This window comes from Humulus lupulus, chromosome 3, assembly GCF_963169125.1.
Source record: "Humulus lupulus chromosome 3, drHumLupu1.1, whole genome shotgun sequence".
In the NCBI taxonomy this organism is placed as follows: Eukaryota; Viridiplantae; Streptophyta; class Magnoliopsida; order Rosales; family Cannabaceae; genus Humulus; species Humulus lupulus.
Window position 1 is genome coordinate 16,046,680 of NC_084795.1, and position 15,518 is coordinate 16,062,197.

The 15,518-nt window shown below is 32.7% G+C and overlaps 2 protein-coding genes across 2 annotated transcripts; both read left to right on the forward strand.

Moving 5' to 3' along the window:
* Positions 1-2,238: 2,238 nt before the first annotated feature.
* LOC133823687 (cytochrome P450 71B36-like) lies at positions 2,239-3,404 on the forward strand. The gene has a single exon (XM_062256535.1). It carries the CDS (start codon positions 2,382-2,384, stop codon positions 3,402-3,404), a length of 1,023 nt encoding a protein of 340 aa, XP_062112519.1. The 5' UTR covers positions 2,239-2,381.
* An 860-nt stretch (positions 3,405-4,264) lies between these two features.
* Positions 4,265-4,979, forward strand: LOC133822216 (cytochrome P450 71B34-like). Its single transcript, XM_062254478.1, has one exon. The coding sequence runs from the start codon at positions 4,297-4,299 to the stop codon at positions 4,906-4,908; it is 612 nt and encodes a 203-aa protein (XP_062110462.1). The 5' UTR covers positions 4,265-4,296; the 3' UTR covers positions 4,909-4,979.
* Positions 4,980-15,518: the final 10,539 nt, after the last annotated feature.

Consider the following 15,518-nt stretch of genomic DNA (forward strand, 5'->3'; position numbering starts at 1 on the left):
TCGTGATAGCTAAAGTGCATGTTCGAGGTCCAGATGCCAAACCCTTGAAGCAAGGTGGCAACCTCGAAGTTCTTTCTAAGCTCGAAAGACATAGCATCGGAGTATATCCATTTTCGGGTGTCTTCGGATCAAGTAGCCCGAGCTTGGCATGGGTATGAGCTCGGAATGTAACGACTTCGGTGGTATTTACTCGCTCCGAGCTGGTCTTGGGGAAAGTTGCATAGCTCATAATTTACCTGAAGACCTGGACTGGCATGATGCTGATTGCCGGCCTTGAACGGCTTAGTGGGTCATCTGATGAGACGCAGTCCATGCATTCAAAAGATATTTATTGTTGTAACTTCCCTACATTAAAGGGATATTAACTAGTCTGCTATATGCCTCCTGGTCTTCAGGGACGTTTCCTTGTATGTAGGAGTTACAGATTTTAATGTCATTATTCCCATTAATGAAGAGGAGTATCTTCCCGAAATATGTGGGAATGAACTCTGAGAACCCTCTATAAATAGATAGATCATGGACACTTAGAGGGGGGGATTTTTGATATCTTGAGAGAATTTATGGAGAATTGATCTCAGAAGAATTTCCTGAAATATCCAAAGTCTTAATAAAATTGACTCGTGGACTAGGCAGAGTTAACTGCTGAACCACGTAAAATTCTCGTTGTTATTTTGTATTATTAATCTGCGCTATAGTTCTTGTTGTTTAATTGCGCTACGTTTTAAGTTGACGAAAAACGGCGTCAAAAGAATAAAAAAAATGAAAGGAGAAAAGAAAAAGAAGAAAAAAATGCCTAACCCAGACCTCAAAAAAATATTAATTTTTTTTTACATAAACTGAAATAATTAAAAAAAATACTGAAAAGAGGAAGAAAAAAACATGAAAATAATGATTCTAAAAAAATTGAAAAAATGAATATGTACAGAAAAAAAAAAACTAACTTGTAAACATAGTAAGGCCAAAAATAAATTAAAAAATAAAATATAAAATAAAACAACCATATAATATAAAAATGTATAAAAAAAAGTGATTCTAAAAGAAATTATATATAAAAAATTGAAAAAAATACACAACTAGCCTCCTAATTTTTTTTTAATTAAGAACTTAATTAAGAACAAGTATGTCATAAACAAAAATTTATAGAAAAATATATGAAAACAAAACCCATAAACATAACATTTTAGGAAAACAAAACCATAAAATGAGAATTTTTAAAAACCATAAATTATGTAACCACTTTTTTTTAATTATAAACAATTTTGTTTTAATTTATTTGATTAAATTTATTTTTATAATTATAATATATTTATAATAACAAAATATATAATAGTAATTAAACAATAGGATCCTAAAAATATATATTTGATTTATTATTATGATATGGTGTTACTTTCAAACTAAAAATTCAACATGATATTATTCTATAATTAAATAAAATATTGTTTTCTACTATAAATTAGCTTATGATATAAAATTGATATTCTATAATTAAATAAAATATTGTTTTCTACTATAAATTAGCTTATGATATAAAATTGATATTCTTTAATTAAATACAATCAAATTTAAAATCTTGTAAAATGTTCATATATATTATATTTAGGATTATGTTGTTTAAATAATTAATACTAATTTTGATGAATTTTTTTATAAATATATTTTAAAATTTTAAAAAATTTAAATAAATAAGTTGGAGCTATTTTGTCATAATAAATTTGATCAAAGGTAAAATTTTATATTGATTTATGATTCAAATACAAGATATTAGTACTATTGTTTGTTTGATTTAGAGATTTGATTTAACATTAAAAAGAATTTTAATTAAAAAAAATTAGGGTGAGATTTTGATTATAACTAGACATGTTTTAGCACCCTATTAGTCCCTAACCTATTTGTGCACGAAGATAATATTTTGGTCATTTAACGATGTATGGCCACGCCTCCTAACATATAGAAAGTTTAGGAATTAATTTACAAAAAAAAATTAGGGACCATCTTGTCAAAGTATATAAAGCTTAGGGACCTGTGGTATAACTAAACCTAAATTAAAACATATTGATTATTATTTCTTAAAAAAGATAAAATAGTATTAACTAATCAATAAGTTTGGAAGTGTTCTAAAAAATAATTCTTTCATAATATTCAATAAGAATATTTATATTAATTTATAAGAATTAATGTAATTAATAATTAACTATTTAAAAAAAAGGATAAAAGAGATTAAAATGATTTTAAACGTGTATCAAACAAAAGTTTAATGTTATAATATTGAACACGAAAACTACTGAACGTAGTAGTGGAATTCCTTATTTATAGTCGCTGAAAGGAAGAGTAGTCTTAGTACTTTCTGATAAAATATCAAAGGCAAAAAAAAAAAAAAAATGGCAATTGATGCTCAACAAGCTTTGCTTGTTTCACTTCTCCTCCTTCCATTACTGATTATCTTCATAAAGAAAACTGTTCAGAAACAAAACAAGAACCTTCCTCCAAGCCCTCCAAAGCTTCCTTTCATAGGCAATTTACACCAGCTCGGTTCATTGCCTCACCAATCTTTATGCCAACTCTCCAAAAAATATGGCTCAGTTATGCTTCTCCACCTCGGCAAGGTGCCAACTGTTGTTGTATCCTCTGCTGAGGCTGCAAAACAAGTCATGAAGACTCATGATCTCAGTACTTGTAGCAGACCTCAATTACATGGTCCTCGACAACTGACGTACAATTACCAAGACTTGGCATTTTCACCATATGGAGAATATTGGAGAGAGATCAGGAAAACTTGTGTCCTTGAACTTTTCAGTGTGAAGAGAGTACTTTCACACCGATCAGTCCGGGAAGAAGAAGTTACCAAGCTCATCAACTCCGTATCTCATAACTCCTCATCTTCTCCTGGTGCTCCTGTTGATCTTACTGAGAAGCTGTTTGCTCTTACTGCCAGTATAATTTTCAGGACTGCTTTTGGGACAACTTTTAAAGATGCTAATTTTTCTGATGAGAAATTGCATGAAATTGTTCAAGAGATCCAAACCATCCTGGCAACTTTCTCTGCCGCTGAGCACTTTCCATATGTGGGGTGGATTGTGGACAAGCTTTCTGGTTTAGAGCAAAGGCGTGAAAGGATTTTCCACCAGATGGATGATTTCTATCAAAGGGTGATTGATGATCATCTTAGTCCCGGGAGAGAAAAACAAGAGCATGAAGACATTATTGATGTGCTTCTGAAGATAGTGATGAAAGAGCAAACTGGTTTTCGAGCTGCTTCTTTAACCATAAACAATGTCAAGGCAGTCCTCTTGGTAACCTCTTTAGTTTTATTTTTGGTTCATCCTTTCTTTCTAATTGTAGGGTCAATAAGAAAACCAAATATATTTTTGGCCAAGAACAATTTAAAACTTAATAAGCAATAAATTTCATTTAGGTGTTAAATTTCATTTAAGTGTCAACTAAGATACATAACTAAGATACATGTGACAATACTTTTATAGTGCCACATGTCAAAAAAATTAATTATTATTTATAAAAATTGATTAATAAAAAATTGAAAAAAAAATCAATTTTAATTTTTGTTTAATTTTAATTATGTATTATTATTTTAAAACATTAAAATATTATAAAAAATAATTAAAACACTAAAACAACTTAAAATTAAAAATATTAAGAATTTTTTTTAAATAAATTTAAATTTTTAAGGAAATAAATTTAAGTTTTGAAAAAAGTTTTAAATTTATTTTTGGATTTTAATTTTTGTTTTAGTGTATTAATTATTTTTTTCTATTATTTTAATATTTTAAAATAATAGTAATAATGCATAATTAAAATTAAATAAAATTTAAAATTGAAAAGAGTTTTTTTTTTTATATTAATTAATTTTATTTTTTAAAATATAATAATTAGTTGTTTTTTGACACGTGGTCCTATAAAGTATTGTTGCGTGTATCTTAATTGACATTTAAATTGCTTACATGACATTTAACACATAAAATGAGCAATTTGCAATAAACTATTAACAGAATGAGGTTTTACCACCAATTTTTTTAATTGGGGGTTGTAGCAATTTTTGTAAAAGAATGAGGTTTTACTGCAAATAACCCTATATATTATATAGAAAGACTCTTAAGCCACCGAATTTTATTGTGTATGGACTGAAACTCATGTATTAAAATAAAAAATATCAACTTCGATTGATTCAAGTCTTTATATGTTTTGGTAATTTTAATCCTATTCTAACAAATTATTCTTTTAAACGTGAGTTTTTCACCAATCATGGCTTGACTACTAATATATCTCTTGTTGCAGAATATGTTTCTTGGTGGGGTAGATACTGGTGCAATCACCATGGTGTGGGCAATGGCAGAGCTAGCCAAGAGACCTAAACTGATGAAGAAGGCTCAAGATGAAGTTAGAGCTTGCATTGGAAACAAAGGAAAAGTCACAGAAAGTGACACTGATCAGCTTCAATACCTCAAAATGATAGTCAAAGAAACTTTTAGATTGCACCCTCCAGCTCCTCTGCTTCTTGCAAGAGAGAGCATGTCACACTTCACCGTCGATGGCTATGATATTAAACCAAAAACAATTATTCAAGTGAATGCTTGGGCGATTGGACGAGACCCCAAGAGCTGGAAAGATCCTGAAGAGTTCATCCCAGAGAGGTTTCGGGATAGCTCCATTGATTTTAAAGGTCAACATTTCGAGCTGTTGCCATTTGGATCCGGGCGAAGGGTATGTCCTGCCATGTACATGGGAACAACAATAGTTGAGCTTGGCCTTGCCAATCTCTTATACAGCTTTGACTGGAAATTGCCTGGTGGAATGAAAGAGCAAGATATCAACATGGATGAGTTTGCTGGTCATTCTCTTACCATCTCCAAGAGAACTGCTCTCAAGCTTGTCCCGGAGAAACACCTCTAGATTCATCTACTACTAAATATTTTAATATAAGTTTGTTATACATAAATGAAAATAAATTGTCTTCTTAAAAATGTTTTCGTTAATCCTGAAACATTCTAGTATATACTCTTTTATATATAGATTGCATTAATACAACTAATTACACCATATATATATTAATATAAATTGATTGCTATGTGTTTTTCAGTTTGTCTTCTTTAGTTAATCCTGAGACATATTCTAGTATATACGTGTGTGTATATATATATTGAATTGGATTAATAGAACTGATTATAAGCTATAAATATATACACGTATCATGATTATTTTAATATTAATCATTGGATTAACATTAATAATCTATATTTATAGTTGTTAATTAATATTTCTAAAAATAAATTTTGATTTTTTCAAATTTTTTGAAAGGTTACCTAATGAAAAACGTGCATTTATTATGAAAATATAATATTGTAAACTTTACATTTTTCAAATACATGTTAATTTCTAAATATAACTAGTATCTTTCATTTGTTGCAAACAACATTAATTATGAAAAAAAAAATATCTAATTTCGAAATTAATATAGCAAAAAAATATTTACTTGTTGGTGACTTACTATACTAAGTCACAATGTTATCACATCGTCATCATGGTTAGTAAGAAGTCTTCCAAATATATATATATATATATATATATTAGTTTAATAAACAATTCATATAAGCTGTGATTGGATCTCGGTGGAGTGTGTATATAAGAGCATATGGACAATGCGTATTATAACGTACAATACGTAGTGATGCTTAATGCTCTAAGGCATCCTGTAAGTCAACACTTCCTCTTAAGTTTTCTTTGAAAGTAATGGGTGATATTCATTAATAGGATCAAATCCCACAATATATACATACACTACTACAAAAAATGATTTTTAAGACTAGCATTGCGAGTCCTAAAAAAATTTTTAGGACTTGCGGGGCGCGAGTCCTCTATTTGAGAGCCTTAAAAACTGATGTTTTTTAGAACTCGCAATGCGAGTCCTAAAAAAGATTTTTAGGACTTGCATTGCGAGTCTTAAAAAGATTCTTAGGACTCGCAACGCGTGTTCTAAAATATTTCTTTGAGTACCTTTTAATTAATTATATAATTTTATTTTATAAATCAAAATTTGGGTAAAATGCCCAATTTTTTTTAAAATCTCATTATTGCTGAATAAATAATAAATATATACTTATATATTTAAAATAAATAAATTATAAAAAATATTAGAAATATTATTATTAGTTGAATGAATATATTAAAGATACACAAATAAAATCAAAGCAAACATTGTTGAGATAACTACAATCATATGCAAACATTAATCTATACCAATAATATTACATGATTATCTACAATCAACCTAATAACATATCTGAAACTTTTCCATTGACACAAAGATCCAAACAAAACTTTTCCATTGACATAAAGATCAAAACAAATACAACACCTGAAAATCCAAACAAACACAACCAGCCAACCACCATCTGAAAATGAAGACCCGCCTCCGAGCCACCGCCTCTGTGAGCAAGCGTTGCAGCGAGCTCCTCCGCGAGCCCCTCCAAGCCACCGCCTCTGTGAGCCAACGTTGCAGCGAGCCCCTCCGCGAGCCCATCCGAGCCACGACCTCTGTGAGCGTGCCCCTCTGCGAGTCCCTCCGAGCCACCGCCTCTGTGAGCCAGCGTTGCAGCGAGCCCCTTCGCGAGCCACCGCCTCATCTGCTTGAGCAAGCCACGGATCTCGTCGACGGCATTGCAGCGAGCCCCTCCGCGAGCCCATCCGAGCCACGACCTCTGTGAGCGTTCCCCTCCGAGCCACCGCCTCTGTGAGCCAGCGTTGCAGCGAGCCCCTTCGCGAGCCACCGCCTCATCTGCTTGAGCAAGCCACTGATCTCGTCGACGGCATTGCAGCGAGCCCCTCCGCGAGCCACCGTTCAGCGAGCCCCACCGCGAGCCACCGCCTCATCTGCTTGAGCAAGCTATGGATCTCGTCGACGGTGTGAGGTTTAGGAGGGGGACAAGGATATGCATGGGTTGGCAGGGGAGAAGAGGTTTGGGAGGGAGACAAGGTGATGCATGGTCGACTGGGGAGAAGAGGGTTGAGAGGGAGGCTGAAACGTTTACGGTTAGGAGAAGAGTTAGAGGGTTTGATCAGATTTTTTTTTAAATACAATATTTGGACCCCAAATAAATAAAATTAAATTTTCTATTCTATTTTTAAAAAATAAAAATAAAAGAAATCTTTTTTTTTTTAATTTAGTTATTAAAATAAAACTTTAATTTATTCATTTATTTATCATTTTTTACTTAAAAGATTTTAGGACACCCAAAGTGAGCCCTTAAAAGTTACCAGTAATATTACACTTAAATTTTCTATTAAGGTTTTTTAGGACCCACATATGTTTTTAGGACACTTATTGCGAGTCCTAAAAACAATTTTTAAGGAAAATTGGAGGGAATTTGAAATTTTTTTAAATTTAAACTTTTAGGATACACATAAGTTTTTAGGACTCACAATCCAAGTCCTAAAAGCATTCTTTTAGGACTCACAACCCGAGTCCTAAAAAGTCCAGGAGGTGTTTGTTTTAAAAAAAAAAACTCAAACATTTAGGACACACATAGATTTTAGGACTCGCTCTGCGAGTCCTAAAAAATTTTTTTTAAGGACTCGCAACGCAAGTCCTAAAAAGTCCAGGAGGCTTTTTTAGGACTCGCATTTAGGTGAGTGTCCTAAAAATGTGTTTTTGTAGTAGTGATAATATGTTAAATGACTTACAAGGAAAATTTAAATGACTAATACAAGCTTCTTGAGTCGTTTATAATGTTCACCTTCAAATAATCATCAATCCCAATAATATTAAAGACCTAAATATAATGAAAACATCATTATTAAAAATAAAGGAACTATCCACAATTTTTTTGAAGCCCGACATTGTTCGGGTTTTATGCCCTAATTAAAACTCAATTTCTTTGTAATCTCATTTATTATCAATAAAAGAATATAAATCATTTTTTGACTTGTTCAGTCACTTTACTCACATGTTTTATTTTCATAATTATTTGTTTAATATAAAATTCTATTAAATCTTGAGCATATAGCTAATCGTATTTATAGTGACGTAATCACAGTGAAATATAAATATGATTATATGTTCAAAATAAGTTAGTCCAAAGATTGGTCAGTGTACAAGATTTACACTAACTTGCCAATCTACGATATGATCTACTTACACATTGCAGTGTTATGTTCTTTCCAGGACATTAGCAAAGTAGATAAGATCGGAAGTATTTGTTACATTGGACTGAATCGATATTGACAGTTGATAGGATAAGTAAACATACCATTATTATCTATTCTAGTCATATCATATAGTTGACCGTAGGTCAATTCAATCTCAATTTTGAGTGGTTAGTATTCTAACTGATTGTATTATTTGAGTTTTTTTATTTGTTGGTTACCAGTTTACCCTACGGACTAGCTCATACTCACATCTTGGGAACTCGGTAGTATAATTGAGTGGGAGTGTTAATCATAGATATGAACATCTATAGCTTCTGATAAAAAAGTGAAATGATGGTTTCCTTTTAGTTTGATTCAAAGTGTTAAATGGTAGAGATCTCATTTCAGTAATTAATATTAGTTTATTGAAATATCATTTACAAGGAGCTAAGTGTTTTAAGGATAAAATACAATGAGAGGTTAAAACAGTATTTTAGTCCCATCTCATTGTAGATCGTCTATAGAGGTTGTAACAATGGATAATTAATAACATATCTATATTTGTTATAGAGTGTTCTATGAATTCAAGAGTGCAATTCCGAGTCTTTAGTGGAATCATGAAGAGTTAATAAGTTACTAAATTTATTTGTTAAATTTATGATAACTGTAATGCCCCAAATTCTCCGTTGTGTTTAACGGCGTGAACAGTAGGCCGGAAGGGCCGTACTTGCTTAATTATGTTATTAATTGATAAAATGCATGTATGTATTGATTATATTATGATATGATGTGAAATGCATGCATATGTGTCCATATTTCTTATTACAGGGGTGTGATGGTAATTTGGCCCGTTGAGGGTAAATTGATTATTTATTCGCATGTTGGTGATATAATTTGAGACCACATTATGATGTGGGTTTGTTCGAGCTATTTGGCATGAGACGATCAAGGAATGTTGAATATCAGTTTGGTCATAACGAGCTTAAGCTCGAGGCTCGGGGTGAGTCTCGGGGTGTTTTAATGATTAGAGTGTTACCGGGCATTAAAGGGTAACGGGATGTGAAATATTGGTGTTTGAGGATATTGAGATTAGTGGGAATTGGGAAGCGTTAATTATCATTAACGGTGTAGGTGGAAAGTGTCAAAATTACCCTTGAGTGGTTTTAGAAGCTTTATTATACCTAGGGGTATAATGGTCTTTTGGTATTTGGATATATATGATGTATAGATGGCTGTGAAACAGAACCCAAAACAGAGTTTACTTCTCCTCCTTCCCGTACCTTCACTTTCCTTATTTCTTCTTTGGAATTTTGGGCTCAAGTGTGGAGCTAAGCTAGGAAATCAAGGGGCTAAGGTTGTGGATTTAGTTCAGCCATTGGAGAGGGTACAATACTAAGTTTGAGGTAAGCTTTGGATCATAACTTTTCTGGTTTTTCCCTGTTTTAATGATAAGTTTCAGCTCTTGATTTAGGCGTGGAAAGTTGGAATTAAGGGGAGTTCTTGAGGGGTTTTACTTGGGTTGTGTTGGGGGAGAGTTATGGGTGATGTTTGGAGGTTTAAATGGGTATTTGAAAGAGGTTTAGGTGGTGTTTAAATTGGGTTTGAAGGGTTGGTTCAAGGGAAAACTCGAGGGAGGAAAAAAGAGGGGTTTTGGCTGAACTGGGCGTTGCGCCGCGGCATGGTCAGGGTGAGCCGCGACCCTTGGGAGTTGCTGGGTTTAGGCGCCTCTGTTTGAGGGGCGGGCCGCGGCATGGTCAAGGAGGGCCGCGACCCTTAAGGAATTTTTGGGCAAAGTGAGCTTTTTGGCTCGGGGATGCAAGCCTAAGGCCTCGGGATTGAACCTACTACCCGGTTGAGTAGTGTTTGAGGTCCCGGAGGTTAGGTTTTGGTTTGGGAACCTTTTATTATTCATTTTATTGATGGAATCCCATAATTTGGTTATGACCAGGTAACCGCTAAGGGACCAAAAGGTCGATCGTTCTCAGGGTCACTCTTTTATTCGTTCTTGCTCGAACCAAAGGTAAGAAAACTGCACCCCAAGTGTGACATGCATGGATATTTGCAAGGCATGTTGGTTATGTAATATGGACATGGATTGAACATGGAATGCTTAGCATATGTTGTTCACTTGAGCATAGCACTGACTAATTAGTCAGGTTTGGCAAAGGTGCTAGTATCAACTGTGAAGCTGTGACTGATTAGTCAGGTTCGGCAGTGGTACTGGGCACTGGTCACGTTGCACTGACTTGTCAGTCAGAATTGGCAAAGGTGTTAGTGTCAGCTGTGAAGCTGTGACTTATTAGTCAAGTTCGGCGGTGATACTGGACACTGGTCACTTAGCGCTGACGTATTAGTCAAGGATGGACTTAGCGTGGTTCACGCAAGCCAACAGAGATTAGATCTAATCGACTATTAGCATTGAATGACTCAAGGAGCATTAATGCCTGACCGACCCTGAGGGTCGATGAACAAACAGAGCTTGGAGGCTGGTGGCTTACCTAGCAGCCACTCTCCTGCTAGAAAAGAGAGCCTGGAGGCTAGTGGCTTACCTAGAAGCCACTCTCCCGCTAAAATCATATGATGTTCATTTGCTTGCTGAAAGCTTTATGTTCAGTATGATTATAATGATAATCATTTAATAATGTTTATGAGAAGTGTTATGTTTTCTTGCTGGGCTTTGGCTCATGGGTGCTATGTGGTGCAGGTAAAGGGAAAGAAAAGCTCACCTAGCCTTGAGTGGAGAGCTGATGTGGTGGTGTGTACATATGCGGCCGCTTGACCACCACGGTCAAGGTGTTCTCAGAGGAGCTAGGGGGTTTACCCTACTTTTGCCGCTTAGGTCGGCGGGGTTGTAAATTTAAAACTGTAATGACCATTTTGTACTGAGAATCACTTGTAAATGTTTTGTTTAGCTCTGCAGAGCAGTTTGTAATAAAATCTCCATTTCCTTTTTATTGGTTTTATACCTTAACCTGTTAATTACACTTAGAGCACATTTTTGACCAAAGGACTCAGGTAGTGAGTCAAATTTCCGGTCCACCGTTCACCGTAACTGTTCTGGGGTAGCCAGGGCATTACAATAACTTATTGGAGCTTGATTTCATAGGCTCATATTCCCCACTGTACCTTAGATAAAATAATCTAGATAGTCTCAATTAATTGATTTAATTATCAATTAGAATTATCAAAGTTGGTCATGTAAATTTTTGATAGTTTCACAGAGTTATGTAATTTAGAGAAGAAAAGAGAAATTATGGCAGATTTATTAATTGAAATTGGTATCTAAATTAATAAATAAGTTTAAATCAAGGTTCAAATTATAAATAATTAATTTGATAAAGGAATTAAATAATTATTTAATTAATTAAATCAATAGAAAATAATACAGACCTTGATTTTAAGTCCAATAGGCTTATAATCAAATGAGAAATTTCACATGCCTAAAGCCCATGATAGTTTCGACCTAGGGTTGTTAATTGGCTATTATTTTATTGATTTTTTAATTAAAAAAATGACATAAATGAGTCTATAAAATGAATGTTAAGTGAGAGTTGAAATTAGATGAGAGACACTGGTTTTCTAATAGGTTTTAGATTCTCTCTAAACATAAGTCATTTCTAAGCCTCGATTTTTCTCTTCTATTCTTCTTCTCTCTGTATCTATCTCATGTGTTGAGAATTTCCCACCCTAGTCTAGTTGATTCTAAGGATACTTTGGAAGACTATGAAGAAAATTGAAGATCGGTTCAGTTTCTTGGTAATACTTTGCGACAAAAAGGATACAAGGGTTAGAGAAATTGAAGGAATGACTCATTCATTCCGTTGCATATAATGTAAGTATTCTTATAATTATTTCTCTTTGAATTCAGTTTTAGAAACATGTTCTAGGTTATCTCATATTAATTTGTTTAATATTAGGTCTACATGAAAATAAATAAAGATCTTGTATAAGTTGTCCCAACAGACATATCATGCCAATATATATATATACATCACGAAAATTGGGACCAATAAGCATTAATACTCAGATGCACATCTAAAGGAGATCCATCCAAGTGTTGTTCAAAATAAAATGTCGAGTGATTGTACTAAACCTACATTCCTAAACACCGCCAAAAATCCACTAGCCCCATCAGTAGACAGGGAGCGAGATGGTGGATGATTATTATAACTAAATAAATTAAAACAAAGAACATAAAAATAGACAAAATAGAATCCAAAGGAAGTAAAACAAAATAATCCCGCCTCGACCGAACTATGGGACCACCACCGTGGCCCTTTCCCCCCAATGAACCTAGCTTAGCTCTACACCTTTGACCACAAACCATAAAGGCATGAGGCCACCAACCATCCTCCAGTGATGATGTGAGAAGAAAACCAACCACTAAGAACAAAACGAATCCTAACACTAGCTGGAGACACCATAGGGGCACGCCATTGACACCATGTAAGATCGACCACAGGAGGGGAAGATTTCCTCCAACACTTCAACAACTCCTTTGTTTTCAATAATGATGATTGAGTACTCTGTAATTTAAAATCAGTATAAAATAGTTCCATCGTCATCTCATATTTGGTCACAAACTATATGGTGCAAAATGAGTATATTCCCATGAACAAATAGGGTACTTTTATATACCAATTTTCAAATTATAAGGTACTCGATGACTATAATCAAGAACATAGGGTACAAATTTATACTAATTTTCAAATAACAGGTTACTCGATAATTATTATTGAAAGTAGAGTGTCTAAACTTATATTTCGTTAAAACACATGGTACCAAATGTGTATAAGCTTTGGCTTAATTTATACATATATTGTATGTTTAGTTTTATAATTATTCACGAAAAATTTATTATTAGCATAATTAAATTAAGTTATTATATGTATAATTTTACAGTTTTAAATTCATGATTTGTTCCATAATTATACTTTTATGCTTAAAATATTATTTACACAATACCACTACTACAAATATAGGCTTTCTCTGCACTTTTTTTCAACCTTAAAGAAAAAGCGCAAATAAAAAGTTTGAATGATTCTAAAATATCACATTTAATACCCGTGTATTATTTAATTGCGGCTTTAAAAAATGTAGTGTAAAGTTTGGTGAGTGGGGAGGCAGGGAGTTTTCTCCGCGGATCTTCGAAAACTGCGGAGATAGATCCTTCTTCCCTACAAAACAAACCCGAGCCCCTATTTCTCCTCATTTCCATTTGACACACGCGAAAGAAGAGAACAGCTCTGACGTTCGTCCCCAGCCACAGATAAGGTCCATTTTTCCCATTTTTCATTGTTTTTTTTTTAATTTTCTTCCATATTATTAACGCTTTAAATCATGTAAATATACATAATATTGATTTATTTTGAAGTTTTAGGGAAAAAATGAAAAAAAATATTGAGTGATTTTAATGGGGTTTCAATGTAGGTCTATAGGCTGGTTTTCAAGCTTTTTTCTAACGTTTTTTAACATTTATAGAGGATTAGAAGACATGTTCATTGTTCAAAATAGGTATTGATCACTAAACTTGATTTTTTTTAATATAAATTTCAGTTTTTGGCCATTTTTTATATTATTTACCTAATTTATTGATTTTTATAATAAAGTTAACATTAATTATGTTAAATCTTTAAAATGTATTGTATTTTACACAATTTTTTATATTATAATATTTTTGTTTACATAAATTTTTATATTATAATATTATTTCTTACATAATTTTTTATATTATTTACATAATGAATTTTTTTAAAGTTTATTTTTGTTAATTATATTATTTTAGGATCAATTCAATTACCATATATTTACTAACCAATGTTTAAACTTTTATTGTAGGAAATATTTTTTTGAATTTGAGGAGTGTTGAAATTGTTGAAGATTAATTTTGAATGTGAGTAATAATTACTACTTAATTTTTTATTTTTATTTTTTATATTTACAAACTATTGTTAGAGGAGTTTCAATATATTAGATATTCATTCGTAGTGAAGTAGGTTCTGAGATAAAATTGTGTTCTGCGAAGATAACAGAAGGTTGGGAACATGTGTGTCTTAGTGAAGTAGGTTCTGCGAATTATGTGTACTTTGGTGGCTTATGGTTGAGAAGATGCATGTTATTTGTTGTGTATTGTTTGATTTGAATTTATAACTTGTGATATGCTATAAAAACATAGGAAACTCTGGCCAATATTTTTTAAGATTAATATATTAATTGAACGTGTTTTATATGTTAATATATGTAATAATTATGTTTGTTTATGTTGAAATTGTAAATACATATGAATTTTAGATATGTTATAGAAATAGAGAAAACTCTGTCTATTTCATTTTAGAATTTACTAATAAACATGTTTTTGTTCAATTACAATATTAATTTTATTTCCATTATTGACTTAGGAATTAGGTAGATTTTATCATTATGGATAAATCATGGGTTCTTGAGAATAGAGAAACGCAACAATTTCAAGACAGATTCAACTAATTTTTAGAATTTTGCCAAACAAATTGTAATGATCCGAAAAGAATTCATTGTCAATGTATAGATTGTGCTAATGGATCAAAAGAAAATATTGCCATGATAAATAATCATGTATTTTGTTGGGGATTTGATGCAAGTTATCGTACATGGTATTGACATGGGGAATCATTTAAAAATAATAATCTCTATCCATTCAGGAGGTGAGGGGTTGATGATTTGGGTTATAGTGATTTTGACGATCATCATATGGAATTGCTCGATGAAGCACAAGAAGAGTTTGTTGATGATCTTTCAAAATTAGATAAATTGGTTAGAGATGCAGATAAACCATTATTCAATGGTTGTTTGAAACAAAGATTACAAACGATGGTGAAATTTTACAACATAAAAGCAGAAAATTGAGTTAGCGATAAATGTTTTAGTCAATTTTTAGCTGCTTTTAAGGAGATTTCGCCGTCAGATAATTGCTTCCCTGAGTCTACGTATGAAGTGAAGAAAACTTTAAATTGCATAAGGTTGAAGTATGAGAAGATCCATGCATGTCCGAACGATTGTGTGTTATATCATAAATAGTATGTAGACATGGACACTTTCCAAGAATGTGATTTACCCCGCTACAAACCTAACAAGAGTAAGGAGATTAGGAAACGTATTCCTCATAAAGTGATGTGGTACTTGCCTTTGATTTCGCGGCTTAAGCAGTTTATATCGAAGTGCAAAAAACTCTGAAAACTTAATATGGCATGAGACTAGGCAAGTGAAAGATGGTAAACTCTGACATCCTGCAGATTCGCAGGCCTAAAAAAAGTTAATAACTTAAATCTAGGATTTAAAACTGAAGCAAGACATCTTCGTCTAGGTCTAGCTGCCGATGGTGTAAATCCACATAAATCTCTAAC